The 19,211-nt window shown below is 40.3% G+C and overlaps 1 protein-coding gene across 1 annotated transcript in view; it reads left to right on the top strand.

The window, feature by feature from the left end:
• Positions 1-19,211, top strand: part of TCERG1L (transcription elongation regulator 1 like) — a 110,538-nt gene that overhangs the window by 71,219 nt on the left and 20,108 nt on the right. Inside the window, exons 5-7 of the mRNA XM_075257723.1 lie at positions 39-155; positions 11,345-11,427; positions 11,774-11,862. Of these exons, the coding sequence (XP_075113824.1) occupies positions 39-155; positions 11,345-11,427; positions 11,774-11,862 (289 nt within the window). The remainder of the gene's footprint in view (positions 1-38; positions 156-11,344; positions 11,428-11,773; positions 11,863-19,211) is intronic.

The following is a 19,211-nucleotide window of genomic DNA, read 5'->3' as shown; positions in this document are numbered from 1 at the left end:
ATGACGTCTAATGTTAATGTTATCTATTGTCTTACTAGGTCATCCTTCGAGAATTGAGGCTCGTGTCACTCCCCTGCTGCCAGCTCAGTTTGCCAGATTTGCTAAATCACCCGCAGTGACCTTCATGACTACTTTGGCTGATCATGCATCGAATGGTATGTAAAATGAAGAGGCTGCCTTGTGGATTATTTCTTTTACCAGTTGTGAAAATCCATAAAAGAGTTCAGAAGTTTCCAATATTTATGTTTTCTGCTTGTGGTCTACTCATTGGAATTGTGCGGTTTATGTTCTTTGTACATAATACAGTAGTAAAGGTCTTTCTATAAGGTTCTAGCTGGCTAGTTTTGGTGGTCTTGTCTTTTGATATTGTATGTTACGATTACCCATGCTTGACCTTTCTCTGCTTACATGGAGCCCTACACTCTTCCTGGTTATTATTTTGATCCTCTGCCACCTGCTTTGAACTTCTACCATGTCCTTAAGAAATGTTTCTTTCTTATCTTATTTGGCTCTATTCCACTCCTTCCCTCACTAAACTGAGGAATCTCTCCAGAATTACAACTTGCTTTCCTAAAATGAATTGTAAATTCAAGGAAGTATCAGATTACAGCTCTCTATAGAAGTCTAAATTCATGGAATTATCAGATTACAGCTCTCTATAGAAGTCTAAATTCACAGAAGTATCAGATTACAGCTCTCTATAGAAGTCTAAATTCACTGAAGTATTAGATTACACCTCTCTATAGAAGTCTAAATTCACCGAAGTATCAGATTACACCTCTCCATAGAAGTCTAAATTCACAGAACTATCAAATTACAGCTCTCCATAGAAGTCTATGGAGAGAGTAGGAGCTGTGTAGAAATCCTGCTGTCCCCCATAATACTGTTACTTCCCAAAAAAGTGGTAAAAGAGGTTGGGATGTAGAATCTCCTGCTTTCTACATGTGCTGTCTATGGGAGACATAATAGCTGGTCTCCACTCACCGGCATAAGGAAAACTAAGAATTCGAGCTAGATGTTGCAGAAGGGAAAATCCAGAAATGGTGTTATTCCTCACGACAAGTTATCCTGAGAAGAAGAAGAAGCCCCGTAACTTGACTTCTACATCACCTTCATCGAAACGTACGCTATTAACTTCTACAGGCATTTAAGCATGCACACCATTTTTACTTATGATATCCAGTGTCAGGGAAATAGAAATTTTGAGCGACCAATGAATACATTACGGCGGTGGATGTGTACCCATTAAGAGACCGGCTACTGAACGGCAGAACAAATAGCTGTCATTGTTATCTGTCGCCCGCTGCGGGATGTAACCTACAACATAGAACTGTTATCTTAATAGCCGGGCGAATGTCATTTGTTATATTGCATTTGCAATTTTTTGGATTGCTTACATTATATTCAGCCGGTAATTATTTGCTTTTTTTCAGAATTTTTTTCTAAAATTTGTATCATTCCTTGCTTCCTGTGTTAATTAAATCTGCAATTTCTGTTGATGTAAATGAGTTCCCCGACTCATCTGGGTCAAATGTAAAAGGCAATTTGCATGTTTTATGGGTATAGAGCTTGAAAACATTTCAGCAGAATGTGTTATTTTTGATCTCAATTATGCAAGTAATGACTCCATCTTGAATGTCTCCCTCTTCCTATGACGGATCTGGACAATGATTTTTAATGATAATTATCAATAAAGAAATAAATCGCTGCTTCTTGACATCTGGTCAATGGCTGTATAGGAATCATAAAATAGAATTTGTCGTATCCGGGCTCCGCTTTGAGGTATATAAAAGATGCGATGACCTTTAATTATCAGCATGTAAACCAATTGATGTTGGATAACGGCCAAGCTTGGGAAGTGTTTGCTTAGTTCCGAAAAGGACGAACGTTAAGACTTTCAGTTTTCGGTTTTGTGAGCTGAGGTTTTTTTTATCATCATCTTAAGTAACTTCATTGTAATTTGTAAGAGTAATAGAGATGGGAATACCCTATTGGGATGTATTAGTATTTGTCTTAGAGTGATCTTATAGACTTACTAGCTTTTACCTGCGACTTCGTCTGCGGTGATTTGAGAATTGGGCGGACACAGACGTGTGAAACTGTAAAAGTGCTTTAAAAAGTTTGGTGGGCTAGCAAATGTGATGTGTTATATTGTGTATGTAGTGATACAGGCAATGTGATGTGTTGTATTGTGTATGTAGTGATACAGACAATGTGATGTGTTGTATTGTGTATGTAGTGATACAGACAATGTGATGTGTTGTATTGTGTATGTCGTGATACAGACAATGTGATGTGTTGTATTGTGTATGTAGTGATACAGACAATGTGATGTGTTGTATTGTGTATGTCGTGATACAGACAATGTGATGTGTTGTATTGTGTATGTCGTGATACAGACAATGTGATGTGTTATATTGTGTATGTAATGAAAGAAATTTTCTGAGAGAAGTCCTCAGTAGTTGATACCTTTTTTAATGGCTAACTCAAAAAGTTTTTTGATGACATATCGAGCTTTTTGAGTTAGCCATTAAAAAAGGTATCAACTACTGAGGACTTCTCTCAGAAAATTTCTTTCATTTCATATCCACTGGCTAACACGGTACAAGGATATATATATTTTTTCTTTTACATTGTGTACGTAGTGATACAGACAATGTGATCTGTTATACAGTATAGTGGAAAGCTATATGTAAATGTGAGTGAGTAGAGTGAGGGCTACTCCTGAGGTGACAGTAAGGAGTGTGCAGGCAGGTTGAGGCAGGAAATGCCAGGCAGTGTGTGTGAGTCTATAGCTGGGGCTAGGAGTCCTGCTTTTGTGAGTCTCCTGCTAGGAAGCCATGTTGTTTAGTGGCACCAAAAGTAGCCTGTGACTCAATCCTGAGGGAAAACTATGTTTGTGGAAAATTGCACGCAAATCCGTCCAGGCGTTTTAGCGTGATTGGGGAACAAACATCCAAACTCACAAACATCCAAACACACAAACTTTCACACTTATAATATTAGTAGGATAAGAGTTAGAGCCGGATTTCAGAGTTAAAAATGGATTCGCTCTTGGAAGGACTCCTAAGGAGACAGTGAGAGTCCTGGTTACTCCACCTACGCACAGTGATTGACAGCTCTCCCCTGTACCAGTATGTGTACACAGAAGGCTGTCAGTGGGGTTGAGACGATTTTGAGATTTCGGGATCATTTTACAGTCAATCCCGATTGTGAAATTTGCTCGATTGCCGGTCGGAATCCGATCTTTTCCGATCCCTCAACACTAGGCAATGCTTCTCTATAGGAAAAGTCACTTTTAGGGTTGAGATACCCTCTGACCTCGATCCCGCTGGAAAAGATCGAGATTGGAATTCCGATCGCGATTGTGAAATTTATTCAATCGCCGATCGGAATCCGATCTTGATCGCTCAACCCTAGCTGTCAGTCATCCTGAGCAGGGTAAGCAGGACTCTTACGGTCTCTCCTAGGAGTCCTGTCAGGATTTACTCTGCTTTATACTCCTACTCAAATCATAAATGTCTATATTACTATTATTATCATTATATTTATAGTGAACCGTTAATTCCAGGATGCTGTACATCATTATATTAATTCCATGGCGCTGTACATTATTATATTAATTCCATGGCGCTGTACATTATTATATTAATTCCATGGCGCTGTACATTATTATATTAATTTCATAGTGCTGCACATTATTATATTAATTCCATGGTGCTGTACATTATTATATTAATTCCATGGTGCTGTACATTATTATATTATATTGGTGCTGTACATTATTATATTAATTCCATGGTGCTGTACATTATTATATTATATTGGTGCTGTACATTGTTATATTAATTCCATGGTACTGTACATTATTATATTAATTCCATGGTGCTGTACATTATTATATTAATTCCATGGTACTGTACATTATATTAATTCCATGGTGCTGTACATTATTATATTAATTCCATGGTGCTCTGTACATTATTATATTAATTCCATGGTGCTGTACATTATTATATTAATTCCATAGTGCTGTACATTATTATATTAATTCCATAGTGCTGTACATTATTATATTAATTCCATAGTGCTGTACATTATTATAATAATTCCATGGTGCTGTACATTATTATATTATATTGGTGCTGTACATTATTATATTAATTCCATGGTGCTGTACATTATTATATTATATTGGTGCTGTACATTGTTATATTAATTCCATGGTACTGTACATTATTATATTAATTCCATGGTGCTGTACATTATTATATTAATTCCATGGTGCTCTGTACATTATTATATTAATTCCATGGTGCTGTACATTATTATATTAATTCCATAGTGCTGTACATTATTATATTAATTCCATGGTGCTGTACATTATTATATTAATTCCATAGTGCTGTACATTATTATATTAATTCCATAGTGCTGTACATTATTATATTAATTCCATAGTGCTGTACATTATTATAATAATTCCATGGTGCTGTACATTATTATATTAATTCCATGGTGCTGTACATTATTATATTATATTGGTGCTGTACATTGTTATATTAATTCCATGGTGCTGTACATTATTATATTAATTCCATGGTGCTGTACATTATTATATTAATTCCATGGTACTGTACATTATTATATTAATTCCATGGTGCTGTACATTATTATATTAATTCCATGGTGCTGTACATTATTATATTAATTCCTTGGTGCTGTACATTATTATATTAATTCCATGGTGCTGTACATTATATTACTTCCATGGTACTGTACATTATTATATTACTTCCTTGGTACTTTACATTTGAGAGTTTATATACGGTACAGACAATATACAACACAACTACAATATAACAGTGACCACCTGGCACATTGGGATTGAGGGTCCTGCCCGCAAGAGCTTACAGTCCATGAGGGAAGAGGGATAGAGAGAGTAGATGAAGGTAGAGGCTATTGAGATGATGATGTGGTGACATTGATATAGTGTTAATTTGAGGTTGTAGACCTTCTTGAATAGTTGAACATAAGAATGGATACAGTGAATGATAAATTCATTTTCCTAAATAACATGATTTTGTAAGTGATATGCTGACCATCTTATCTATGTCGGTCTGTGGCAACCACATTGAACTGGTTTTAAGATAAGTCTAATTCTAAAACAGATTGGAGATGCCTTAAGTGTGTCCGCACCTGTATACACAAGGCTTCTTATCTGAGATACAACTTTATACTTTCCTATATAGGTAAACAGATGTAATATTTCCAGAACAGTCATGACCCAGCATAAGAGATGCCGCTAAATATATTCAGGTTGAATTATAAGATGTCTCCTTATAGAGTAAAGCAGAAACCTGTCCTCCGTATTATTCTCAGACAGAATGAATTTTTTCTTAAACCTTCCAGCGCTGTAAAGAAGCGCTCAGCACCATAGAGCACATCCAGCGTCCCACTGACTCTCAAAGGTCACGGCTGCTCCTTCCCTGCATTCAGGGTAAAGCTTCTATAAAAACATTCCCTTAAGATAATAATCACACATCTATCTATACTGAAGTGGTCAACCTAAGACGGAATTGTAATCCACCAATCTTTTACGATGTGACCTTTAGGAAAGTGCCAGAGCCATTTATAAGGCGATACAAATACATGTACCGGTTACAGATAAGTCAGTGGTGGTATCTGCAGTCCTATGTAAAATCACTGTGGTATGCTACAATGTAATGCTTGGTCAATGGTATCATCTATAGAGGCTTTATCTGCTCTGTGATGTAAATGGGATGACTACTGCCAAGAAAACCGCTAAAGAAGTGGAAAATGGTAAATTGATTATTAGGCTTAGCGGCCAGAGTGAAGATTGCAGGATTTAGTAGTAAGCTTTCAAACTATAAAAGACTAAAAATAATCAATAACTTCAGAAATCTTTTTAACTGCAATCTAGATTTAGTGAAATTCTTACATTACTCTATGAAACATGACCCAGCCCCCTTAAAGGGGTATTCCCATGTTGCATACTCACCAGTCTTCACTGCTGTAAAATCTTCTTTCTTCCTGGTTTCTTGCGTCATTTGGTGGGTGGGGTTTCATGCAACCTGCCATTTATCTCCACCCTCAAATTAGTGTGTAGCTCCGCCCACCGCATAGCGTGATCTTATGGGGCGGCTGAAGGGCCTGTGATGTCATCAAAGGTCCTCAAACACTATATGCACAATACTGCCTGTCTCTGCCATAATGAACACAATTGAATTAGCTAACCTGATAAATAGGAGAACAGAAGACGAGTTCAGAAATGAAAGCAGCTCCTCTCCCCTATCTGAGTGCAGGAAACTAGGTCACGTGGTGTAGACACAGGAATAGCTAGAAACACAGGCTCGCTCCCTGCACTTAGCCTCTCCTCCCTCCCCCCTCAGAGCAGCAGATACATCACTTGACTTTTGAGCAGATAAGTCAAGGGCTGTGTCAACAAAGAAATGAATAAAGTAAGATAGTGGACAAACAAAGAAGTTGTGCTGAAGCAGTGTATTTAGGAAAAGTCTTACATTCACAATAACAAGCAGTATAGATAGGATCCTTGTGATGGGACAACCCCTTTAACTAGTGAAAGTAAATTTGCATATGCTGATCTAAGATTCTACAAACTTATCTGCTAATTTGATGATGTAAGTTGATAATTATCACTATGTTAGCCTTATTTGCACCGTTAAACCAGATACAATGTATGTTACAAAGTTATCTGGGCTAATGAGGAGTCTCGGAGGGCTCGCTGACTATAGTATAATTTCCCACCATGTATTGAGTAGGCGGTAAATAACGTGCGACTTCACACTATCACACGTCGTATGGGTCAGATGTATTACTGGAGAGGAGTTTCTTTTCTACATAATTTACAATTAATTATGATACCAAGAAGAAAAAGAAGAAATGGATCCTTTAAAGTCAATGGGACAAAGTCATTATTTCCAAGAATTTGTACTATGCTATCGCAACATGTGAATGGGATTGGTAATGCACCATTGATTTCCAGAAGAGACAACATCTATAATTGCACTGTGTTAATAAAACTACAGCAAAACCTCAAAATCTTACAATTCATCTTATGGTGACCCCCATAGAATTATTGGTCACTCTATTTTCTCTAGGGAGTTACCATCTCAGTTATTAGGCTTTGTGTAGGGTAAAAATGTATGGACTGTACCATGTAAGTCCTCCGCAGGGGTCAGAGATGGGGTTGAACCGATCTTGAGATTTCAGGATAGATTTTAAAACCTGATTTTTGATCATTTTCCAGCCAATCCCGATCGTGAAATTTGCTCGATCGCCGATGGGGATCCGGTCTTTCCCGATCACTTAACCAAAGTCACTGCTGATGATTGGAGAGAAATCTAAAAATATTTGATGTAATATAGAATGTAATTATTAACTTGATGAATTTATGCTGGAATTTTTGAAAAATTTTTACAAAAAATTTCAATTTTTTAAAAAAATTGTTGAATATTTATAGTACAGCATGCCTCAAGTTCCACGTCATGGTAGCTCAGGACTGTGGACTATAAGGACTCCGACATCTCGCATCTATAATTCACGTTTTCTTAGGGGTAACCGGTCCCAAACTAGCTCTGTCCAGTTAATCTCAGTCTTTATCTTCATATTTCAGGCTCTAGAAATTGATTTTTCATTCTCTATTTTGTATGGCTCTAAGACAGTGTGTGCAGCAGCAAACTAAATCTGAGAAATATATTCTATGTCAGTGCAAAACCAGGAGAAAGAAAAGTGAAAAGAAATGTCCATAGCGTCTTCAAGGCGATAAATAATAGATCACCCCGCGGTGCTGTAACTACACAAATTGCTGAAGGTGCATTTCTGTCTAACACACCAGTCACACAACCATTATAATAAAGGTGTGCGGGAAATAAACTGCTTAGTGAGGTCCAGTCCAAGCAATTCCCATCTCTGAAGAAGGTGAGAAGAAGACGCTTCAGTCTAAGAAGTAGAGAGGCAGCAGAGATCTGCCAGAGAGGCGCACTTCTATAGAAAGCTGATGTTACAGAGAGAGTATGAATACTATATTATCCAGAATTTTAACCAACTGTGATGTCACAGTACAGAGATAATACACACAGTGATGTCACAGTACAGGATAATACACACAGTGATGTCACAGTACAGAGATAATACACACAGTGATGTCACAGTACAGGGATAATACACAGTGATGTCACAGTACAGGGATAATACACACAGTGATGTCACAGTACAGAGATAATACACACAGTGATGTCACAGTACAGGGATAATACACACAGTGATGTCACAGTACAGGGATAATACACACAGTGATGTCACAGTACAGAGATAATACACACAGTGATGTCACAGTACAGGGATAATACACACAGTGATGTCACAGTACAGGGATAATACACACAGTGATGTCACAGTACAGAGATAATACACACAGTGATGTCACAGTACAGAGATAATACACACAGTGATGTCACAGTACAGAGATAATACACACAGTGATGTCACAGTACAGGGATAATACACACAGTGATGTCACAGTACAGGGATAATACACACAGTGATGTCACAGTATAGGGATAATACACACAGTGATGTCACAGTACAGGGATAATACACACAGTGATGTCACAGTACAGGATAATACACACAGTGATGTCACAGTACAGGGATAATACACACAGTGATGTCACAGTACAGGGATAATACACACAGTGATGTCACAGTACAGGATAATACACACAGTGATGTCACAGTACAGGGATAATACACACAGTGATGTCACAGTACAGGGATAATACACACAGTGATGTCACAGTACAGGGATAATACACACAGTGATGTCACAGTACAGGGATAATACACACAGTGATGTCACAGTACAGAGATAATACACACAGTGATGTCACAGTACAGAGATAATACACACAGTGATGTCACAGTACAGGATAATACATACAGTGATGTCACAGTACAGGATAATACACACAGTGATGTCACAGTACAGGGATAATACACACAGTGATGTCACAGTACAGGGATAATACACACAGAGATGTCACAGTACAGGGATAATACACACAGTGATGTCACAGTACAGGGATGTCACAGTACAGGGATAATACACACAGTGATGTCACAGTACAAGGATAATACACTGAGTAATACACCATGCTAGCTCAGGAATAACACATAGAAAACGAGCACTAAGTACACATATGATGTCACGGTATATTGTACAAGTGATGTCTCCATACAATGCAAAAAGTAATTCTGCAGAAAAGAGATCTGGTGCACAGTATGAATAATCATGGTACTATCATTATCACTTGCTTATCTCTTGGTGGAGATGCCCCCTCCCCCCCCCCCCCTAGTGTTTGGCCCCCAGCCCACTTGCTCTGCCTTTACCTTGATATATACACCTGTGATTTCTATCATAAAAGATCTTATTACAGGCCACTATCCATAATGAATAGAAATGTTTCTACCCGTATATCTCCGCACAGCGCTGTCACTGACCGCCACTTAGCATTAATGGTTGATTAAAGTGAACGGCTCTCATTCGCTTCTCTCATTTCTCTATAAAACTTTGTCATTAGAACTTAATAAAACTATCAGAAGAAAATAAAACGCCTAAAATAATCACAAATATCCATGAAGCCCAATTACGGAAACAGGATTCTTCTTTGTGATATTGCGCATCTTAGTGAGGACGGCGCTCATTCTGCACATTAACGATAAAATGATAACGCTCATCAAGTTTACGATCTGGGGCCGATTTTTCCCCGGTGAACAGGAGAGGTTAAAGTTGGAGTCATTTTGTTTGGTAATATTTGCAGTCGGATGATTAGCAGCCGGTAATGTCCCTCCTGGGCCGGGGGAAGTAATGAAGTGTTCTGCTTCACAGCCTTTCATTCACCGCACAGGTTGGATTTTTTTTGTAAGACCAATATGTTACTATTGTTATTACTGGAGAATGTGGTGATATATGACGAATCGGAGGAAGAAAAGATACATAAAATACATTCGTTTCTTGACACTAAATTTTGGGGTTTGCATAAACAGGAATTACGCTTTATATGATACTTTTTATTTCACTGTGTTCCCATTGCTTGCATTGGTCATACAGAGGCTACTGGAAACATAGGATAGGGGATAACTTGCAGATCGATGCGGGTTCTAATGCTCAGAACCCTATCGGTCCACTGTTCATAATGGAGTTGTTGTTGGATGGCATATGCATTGTTCCATTAATTTCCAGGAGAACATGGTTTGATTCACATGATCGTCACCTATCTATCTGTGGGGTGGGTTCTGGTGGAAGAATCCCTTTAAAGAGGACCTTTCATGTTCTCCTGCACATGTGGTTTTATATACCACTAGAAAGCTGTTGGATTTTCTGTTAAATGCCCCCGAGCTGGAGATATCAGTGGTGTTAGCTTTGGCACCGATCTCCGCCCACTGTCAGAAGGGCTTTCCATGGACATATGAAATGCTCATAGACTTGTACTTGGGATGGGAGGGGGGGTCTTCCTCACCACTCAGCGTCATTCCTGTGTGGCAAGGAACACCCTCTCTGCCTGTACAGGGCTATGGGCAAGTACTGTCACAGGGGTGTTCCTCACAGCTCAGATAGACTGTCAGGAATGCCCATCTGACAGTGGGCAGAGATCGGTACCGAAACTAACGGCACAGATATCTCCAGCCCCAGGCTACATAATGGAAAAACTACTGAATTCAGTGCACTGTTATTTGCCCCTGGGCTGGATATATCGGGTGCCATTAGTTTTGGCACCAATCTCTTCCCACTGTCAGAAGGGGATTCCATCGACATATGGAACTCTCATAGATTTGTACTGGGGGGGGGGGGGGGGAGCTGTTCCTCACCACTCAGCGTCATTCCTGGACGGTAATAAACACTCCCTCTGACTGGATGAGTACTATCATGGGGCATTCCTTACAGCCCAGCTAGACCTTCAGGAATGCCCTTCTGACGGTGGGCACCAATATGTCCAACCCCGGGCCAAATAACGAGAAAGCCACTGAATTCATCGCACTGTCGGCTTTCTAGCAGTATATAAAACCGTGTGTACCCGAAGTCATGAAAGGTCCTGTCCGATTCTGCTGAAATCAAGTCTCAGCCAACACTCATCCTATATGTTTTGCTACCTTGAACCAAGTCCTAGATTATTGAATCAGTTGGGTCTCACGACACAATCAAGTAACTTTGTGAAATATTCTGAGCTTGACAATACACGTCTCCAAGTTTTTTTTTTTTTCATATTTTTTCATTTCAGTGAAAATTATTTTTATATTACAGATAAAAGCAAAGACGCGAACAGAGCGACGGCATTCATTTTACATTCAGAAAGAAAAAATAACACTGCCAAGACGGATGAAAAGGTTTGTCTTTTCTAATTTCCAGAAAGTTAAAAGATATGTTTATATGTCAACGGTAAAAACATTTTTTGGTCGGGTGAGTTTTTTTTTTTTTCCTCAATAGTAGACTATAGGAGTAATTATTCCGTAAAAACATTAACATTGTCAGTAGGCGATAAATAAATAAGTGTAATTAAATAGATTTCTTTAATAAAACCCAATCTCTTCCATAATTTAATTACTTTTTTTTCTCCTCTTTTGTTAAATAAGTTAAAGGATGATAAATTAATAATAAGTTTTTGAATTTTGTAATAGGAATGACTTGTTGGTTTATGCTCTTCATTAAACTTTTTCATATATCGGATTAAAGGACAACGTATTGAAGATGTCAAGTGACGAGGACTGTGTGGCTAAAATTAACAAGCCTGTGGCATCAACGCCGGTGCCTGGGTCACCGTGGTAAGGTCCAACATTTATTCATTTTTGGCTATTTTTTGAATATTTAGAATATATCAGGCAAAGTCCGTTGCAATTCCCCTATAGTTGATGCTGAAACCTGAGAGGAAGGGAATGACAGAGACGGTGAGTCCTACACTCGATTCAGCCCCTGTCCCTAACTACTTGCCGCACTATCCTAATGATAAGGACAACTGGGCGACAGTCCCTTCTCTAGATAAGTGTACACACAAGCTGCCAACAAGGCAACACAACATAGAAGAGGAGTCAGAAAGCCAAGGTTCAAACCCAGAGAGACAAGCAGTACCAAAACGCAATCCGAAAGAGTAGTCACAGGAAAAGCCAAAGGTCAGAAGTCAGTAAATACAATACAATAAAGAGAAAGTAGAAACACTTAGCAAGGACAGAGTCCCAGTAGCCAGCAAGCAGATGACCTCTTTAAGGAAGTCCAGAACCCGTCCCAGGCTTGAGTGGCAGATAGTTTTCAATCACACATATAAGACCAAGATTAAGTGTTTGAGGGCCAGAAGGAAACAAAGGTGTAAGAGATGGATCTGGTGGAAAATCAATCATGGAGATGAGAGGATGGAGCATTGTTCATACAGAGCAACAAGAAATCATAACTGAACATGGCTCCTGCACCGCAGTGTGCGAGCGTAGGGTGGCACAGAGACCCAAACAGGCAAAGATGTTATACCACCTTTAGTGGCATAAAAATAAGTTTGATAATTTAACTTTTGTGTGTGTTTTACTGTGTTTTACCATTAAATTTTATGTTACCTTTTAATATCCTTTTTTAAAAAAAAAAAAAAAAAAAAACAGATTGTGAGCCCCATATAGAGCTCACAGTGTACGATTTTCCCTATCAGTATGTCTTTGGAGTATGGGATGGAAATCCACGCAAACACGGGGAGAACATACAAACTCTTTGCAGGTTGTTTTTTGCCCTTGGCAGGATTCGAACCCAGGACTCCAGCGCTGCAAGGCTGCAGTGCTAACCACTGAGCCACCGTGTGGCCCCTACCTTTTAATATACTTAGTAACCTAGCTATACGAAACATGGGGGTCATTGTATCTAGACCGGCACTTTGTATACAAGTCTATATCCATTTGTGAGCTGGTGCAAAATGTTCCAAAATTATTAAGAGGCTTTGTTCAGAATTGTGGCATACCACAGAGAGGTCCCATCCGCCAGAAATTAAATATACATTAGTCAAAGACTGGGGTAGGTTTCTGTTGTAACTCATAAGTCATAGTAAATCTAAAGATGACCCAGGCCCGCCTAGATTTCTGGCCCCTTTCCGACCACTTTTTTGGGACACAAAGTAGAAAAAGCCACAAAAGCCTATGTACAAATGACAAACATTGGGACTCTCCATGGCTTGTACAGTAAAAATTGGGATCTAAAGCATGATAAGTTGGCCCTTTAAATAATCCTACCCTTTAGTTTGAAGATTAATAAACAAGAAATCCAATCCCATCATCATTCTTATGTGTAATGATATACCGTGCACATAAGCATTGCTCCAATCCATTACAACAGGACAGTGACTGTCAATCATAGCTACTCGCCACCTGCTGTGCCCATATGTTCAGAAACTTGTATACGGTTGGCACGGGTTATAGACGTTGTCCAGTATTATACAAATCACGCTCATTTTCGGGCATGTTGCATATTTTCTAATTCACACCACGTTCTTTTTATATGTGCACAAATTGGCGGGTATTTGCTGCAAATTTCACCCAGAGCAATGCATTGGTTGCAATTTGATAAGTATTCCTATCCGATAATGTTCTACTGTTTAGTATGTATTTTTAGGTTTTTTTGCATATACTTCATTTATCTTTCCCTGTAAAAGGAATTTTTTTTCTAATTACCATGTCGGAATAGCCTTAAGAAAGGCTATTCGTCTTCTACCTTTAGATGTGGTCTCCGTCGTGCTGTTCCTTAGAAATGTCGGTACTTACCGGTATGCTAATGAGGTCTCGGCAGCAATGGGGGCGTCCTTCTTCTTCATCTGCCTCCTCCCCATGTCTGTCGTCTTCTTTCTTCATCATGTCTGACGCCTGCGCAGTCAGCTCTGACAGCGAGACCCTGTTAGAGCTGACTGCGCATGCTCAGTAATGTCCGTACAGTCCTCCGACGCATGAGTGAACTCATCCAGGAGTCGGAGGTCTGTACGGACCTTACTGAGCATGCGCAGTTGGCTCTAACAGGGTGTCAGAGCCGACTGCGCAGGCGTCAGACATGACGAAGAAAGACGACGACAGACAAGGGGAGGAGGTAGATGAAGAAGAAGGACGCCCCCATTGCTGCCGAGACCTCATTAGCATACCGGTAATTACCGGTATTTCTAAGGAACGGCGCGACGCAGACCACATCAAAAAGTAGGAGACGAATAGCCTTTCTTAAGGCTATTCCGACAGGGTAATTTGAAAAAAAGGTAGTTTAATGGTAGAATCCCTTTAAAGTGATTTCCAAAAATCTTCTACTTGGAAATTGTATGGTTTTATCTAGTCTGTGATAGGGATGGGTTTTTTTCTTTACTTTGGTTATGGGACCTACTCTTTCATCTACAGATGTGTCCACCCTTACCTTATATTACATTTAGTTAAGGATTCCTTACACAAAAAAAATCACTACAGCGTTGTCACATGCTATCAAAACTGGCTGCAATTCACAACACAATCACTAGGCGGCCAAGGATTGTGGCCAAGTATATCAAAATTATATTGTTTCGAAAAGCTGGTCATCTCATGACTCATATTTATGTATATATGGTGATCCTATCTCTATGTAACTGATGGGACCTTTAATTTATAGCTGGGGAATAGTTTTACCAACATTGCAGGTAGTTGTAACCCAAAGTTTGGTCAATAATATTTGGTTAATAGTTGGAATTTTTATAGTTTATTGATCCGTTTTCTAAGAAGTGAATTACAATATTGATCCACAAACTAGAAAGTGAAAGTCTATAAACTTGTTATTCACTGCAGACTTTTTGCAGTCTTGCATATTTTACGTAGGTTTGTTGAAGCGCTTTTCATATAAGCCAATGAAAAAAAATATACCCATGTTTAACAACAATTTTATTAAAAAAAAAAAAAAAATCCATATTTTTTTGTCAACTTGGAAACTACTAAAGCAATTTTATGACACTTCTGATAATAAAGTTGGATTTGCATTTAAATTTAATGTGCCTGTGAATTCTGTAGCCAAATTTATGTGTGAGTGAAAAACGGCTCCGCAGAGACATCATGAAATGTGTTGTACAGCTGCGATAATAAAGGTTTCCCTGACAAGAATCAGAAGGAACGTCTCTCAAAACTACCTGATTTTGCTAAGTTATTTATTTTTGTAAAAAAAGATATAATTGCCATTGGGAACTCCGATATGCTCTAGCGAGATCTGTTTAGTTTATATTTTGCCCAGAGAGCCGTGATCTTGTTCCGTCTCTAGTCGGCACAGCAAATAAAGATTATTCAATTAAGAAATTTTCCTCCAAAAAAGTGAGACAGATATCTAATGTGATCCCAGCCCTGGGCGGAGAGGAACCTAAGGGCTGAAACGGAGATGTCCTCAGCTGTCCATGGTCATATCCGAAGAAGGCAATATTATACTGTGAAGATCACCTGTGTACCCAGACCATGTTTTCTGTTACGGTTTTTCCGTTTCCCACACTAGCCATCTTCTTTGAGAAGACGACCCTCTTGAAGACAACTTTGTAATGCAATTTTGGATTGCTGTCTTTTATTACAGAGAATTAATTTACATTTTTCTCCCAGAGAGCTTTCCCTTCCTGATGACTCTCCCCAAGGCTACAGTCACATCTGCACCAAAGACCCTGTTGGAGACTCCATCGCAGTTTCTGCCCAAAATCAGCGGAGGAAAAAGTTGTACCTCCTCTGATGGACCCCATTATGGTCAAAGGTGTCAACTGGGCTCCACATGTTACCGCTGCTTTAGTGTTCCACCTCTCTGTTTTTAGGCTCCCCGACAGATCCAAAAACCAGAGAGACAATGCTAGTACCTAGCGCAAGGACAGTCACGGCTTCACTTTGCCCTTGTAACCTTATGTTTTACAAAAAATCATTATGTCCCATTTCCGTTTATCCATCACAATCAAATATTATAGCTATTAATAGAGATGAGCGAACACTGTTCGGATCAGCCGATCCTAACAGCACGCTCCCATAGAAATGAATGGAAGCACCTGGCACACAGACTTTGCCGGCGGCCGGCTGCTTAACCCCCCGCGTGCCGGCCGCTTCCATTCATTTCTATGGGAGCGTGCTGTTTGGAACGGCTGTTCCGAACAGTGTTCGCTCACCTCTAGTAGAGATGAGCGAACAGTGTTCTATCGAACACATGTCCGATCGGATATCAGGGTGTTCGCCATGTTCGAATCGAATACCGCGTGATAAAGTGCGCCAAAATTCGATTCCCCTCCCACCTTCCCTGGCGCCTTTTTTGCACCAATAACAGCGCAGGGGAGGTGGGACAGGAACTACGACACCGGGGGCATTAAAAAAAATTGGAAAAAGTCATTGGCTGCCGAAATCAGGTGACCTCCATTTTAGACGAATAGTGGATTTCAAATCCGGGTCATATGAGAATGTGAACTTTGTGACTATGAGACAGGGATAGCTGTACAGGCAGGGATAGCTAGGGATAACCTTTATTTAGGGGGGAATGTTATTAAAAATAACTTTTTGGGGCTCTATCGGGTGTGTAATTGTGATTTTTGTGAGATAAACTTTTTCCCATAGGGATGCATTGGCCAGCGCTGATTGGCCGAATTCCGTACTCTGGCCAATCAGTGCTGGCCAATGCATTCTATTAGCTTGATGAAGCAGAGTGTGCACAAGGGTTCAAGCGCACCCTCGGCTCTGATGTAGCAGAGCTGAGGCTGTACAAGGGTTCAAGCGCACCCTCGGCTCTGATGTAGGAGAGCCGAGGGTGCACTTGAACCCTTGTGCACCCTCGGCTCTGCTACATCAGAGCCGAGGGTGCGCTTGAACCCTTGTGCACACTCTGCTTCATCAAGCTAATAGAATGCATTGGCCAGCACTGATTGGCCAGAGTACGGAATTCGGCCAATCAGCGCTGGCTCTGCTGGAGGAGGCGGAGTCTAAGATCGCTCCACACCAGTCTCCATTCAGGTCCGACCTTAGACTCCGCCTCCTCCGGCAGAGCCAGCGCTGATTGGCCGAAGGCTGGCCAATGCATTCCTATGCGAATGCAGAGACTTAGCAGTGCTGAGTCAGTTTTGCTCAACTACACATCTGATGCACACTCGGCACTGCTACATCAGATGTAGCAATCTGATGTAGCAGAGCTGAGGGTGCACTAGAACCCCTGTGCAAACTCAGTTCACGCTAATAGAATGCTTTGGCCAGCGCTGATTGGCCAGAGTACGGAATTCAGCCAATCAGCGCTGGCTCTGCTGGAGGAGGCGGAGTCTAAGATCGCTCCACACCAGTCTCCATTCAGGTCCGACCTTAGACTCCGCCTCCTCCAGCAGAGCCAGCGCCGATTGGCCGAATTCCGTACTCTGGCCAATCAGCACTGGCTAATGCATTGTATTGGCGTGATGAAGCAGTGCTGAATGTGTGTGCTTAGCACACACATTCAGCTCTACTTCATCGGGCTAATAGAATGCATTGGCCAATCAGCGCTGGCCAATGCATTCTATTAGCGTGAACTGAGCTTGCACAGGGGTTCTAGTGCACCCTCGGCTCAGCTACATCAGATTGCTACATCTGATGTAGCAGTGCCGAGTGTGCATCAGATGTGTAGTTGAGCAAAACTGACTCAGCACTGCTAAGTCTCTGCATTCGCATAGGAATGCATTGGCCAGCCTTCGGCCAATCAGCGCTGGCTCTGCCGGAGGAGGCGGAGTCTAAGGTCGGACCTGAATGGAGACTGGTGTGGAGCGATCTTAGACTCCGCCTCCTCCAGCAGAGCCAGCGCTGATTGGTCGAGTTCCGTACTCTGGCCAATCAGCACTGGCCAATGCATTTCTATGGGGAAAAGTTAGCTTGCGAAAATCGCAAACTGACAGGGATTTCCATGAAATAAAGTGACTTTTATGCCCCCAGACATGCTTCCCCTGTTGTCCCAGTGTCATTCCAGGGTGTTGGTATCATTTCCTGGGGTGTCATAGTGGACTTGGTGACCCTCCAGACACGAATTTGGGTTTCCCCCTTAACGAGTTTATGTTCCCCATAGACTATAATGGGGTTCGAAACCCATTCGAACACTCGAACAGTGAGCGGCTGTTCGAATCGAATTTCGAACCTCGAACATTTTAGTGTTCGCTCATCTCTAATCTCTAGCTATTAATAGTATTTATCAAGCATAGTATTCACTATTAAAACATTATCTTTAGCCAAAAATAAACCTATTTTTCCGACTACACCTTTCTTTTCTCCATGGGAGTCCTCTAACTTAGAGCAAAATCAGCTTCTTTAATATTTTACTAAAATTAGAACTCTAAATATTATTGATATAGAATATACAGACCAACCCAACAGCAGACAAATTAAGGGTCAAAACCAGGAGAGCACAGGGATATCCAAAGCATTAACAGAACAGCCTCCAGGCCAGGGTCAATTGCAGGAGTTCACAGATAAAACCAAAACAGTAAGAAATTAGAGAACCAGAAAAGCAAGCCAAACTCAGTAACCAGGGAGTCACAGATAACTAGATAAGTTCTGAGAACAAAATTCTAACTAAAATCAGTAGCAGGGGCTTCAGTAGTCTCAATGCAGAGTTTAAATACATTGCCTCAGATCAGGATTGGGAAATGAGGAAGCAATCTGGTTGAATCAATGTCTCAAGGATTTAACTGACTGTGGACAAAGCCTTAGTTTGACTTGTAGGCATAGGAACAGTAAGCAATGGCTATAAGCAGATAACTAGATAAGTTATGAGAACAAAAACCTAACTAAAATCACTAGCAGATGCTTCTGTAGTCTCAATGCAGAGTTTAAATACCTTTCAGATTGGGATTGGGCAATTAGGAAGCCTTCTGGTTGGATCAACGTCTCAAGGATCTAACTGGCTGTGGACCCAACCAGAGTTTGCTTGTAGGCATAAGAACCTTAATCAATGCCTATAAGCAGTGCTGCACTCAAAAATATTATGGATAATATGATTACAAAATTTGAGCTACCTAACATATACAATATTCCAGTCTTAATAAATTCACTCCAATGTCTTGGGACACATCTAGAGATGTATCCACACTAAATTTATCTCAAGTTGTTCAAGGACTCCAAATTTTCACTAAACCAACTGGACACAATATAACAACATGCAAACAAAAGCTTTGAAAGGCTGAATTTGA

The sequence above is a fragment of the Leptodactylus fuscus genome, chromosome 10 (genome assembly GCF_031893055.1).
Source record: "Leptodactylus fuscus isolate aLepFus1 chromosome 10, aLepFus1.hap2, whole genome shotgun sequence".
NCBI classification, from domain to species: domain Eukaryota; kingdom Metazoa; phylum Chordata; class Amphibia; order Anura; family Leptodactylidae; genus Leptodactylus; species Leptodactylus fuscus.
This window is presented reverse-complemented; position numbering and strand designations above follow the sequence as displayed.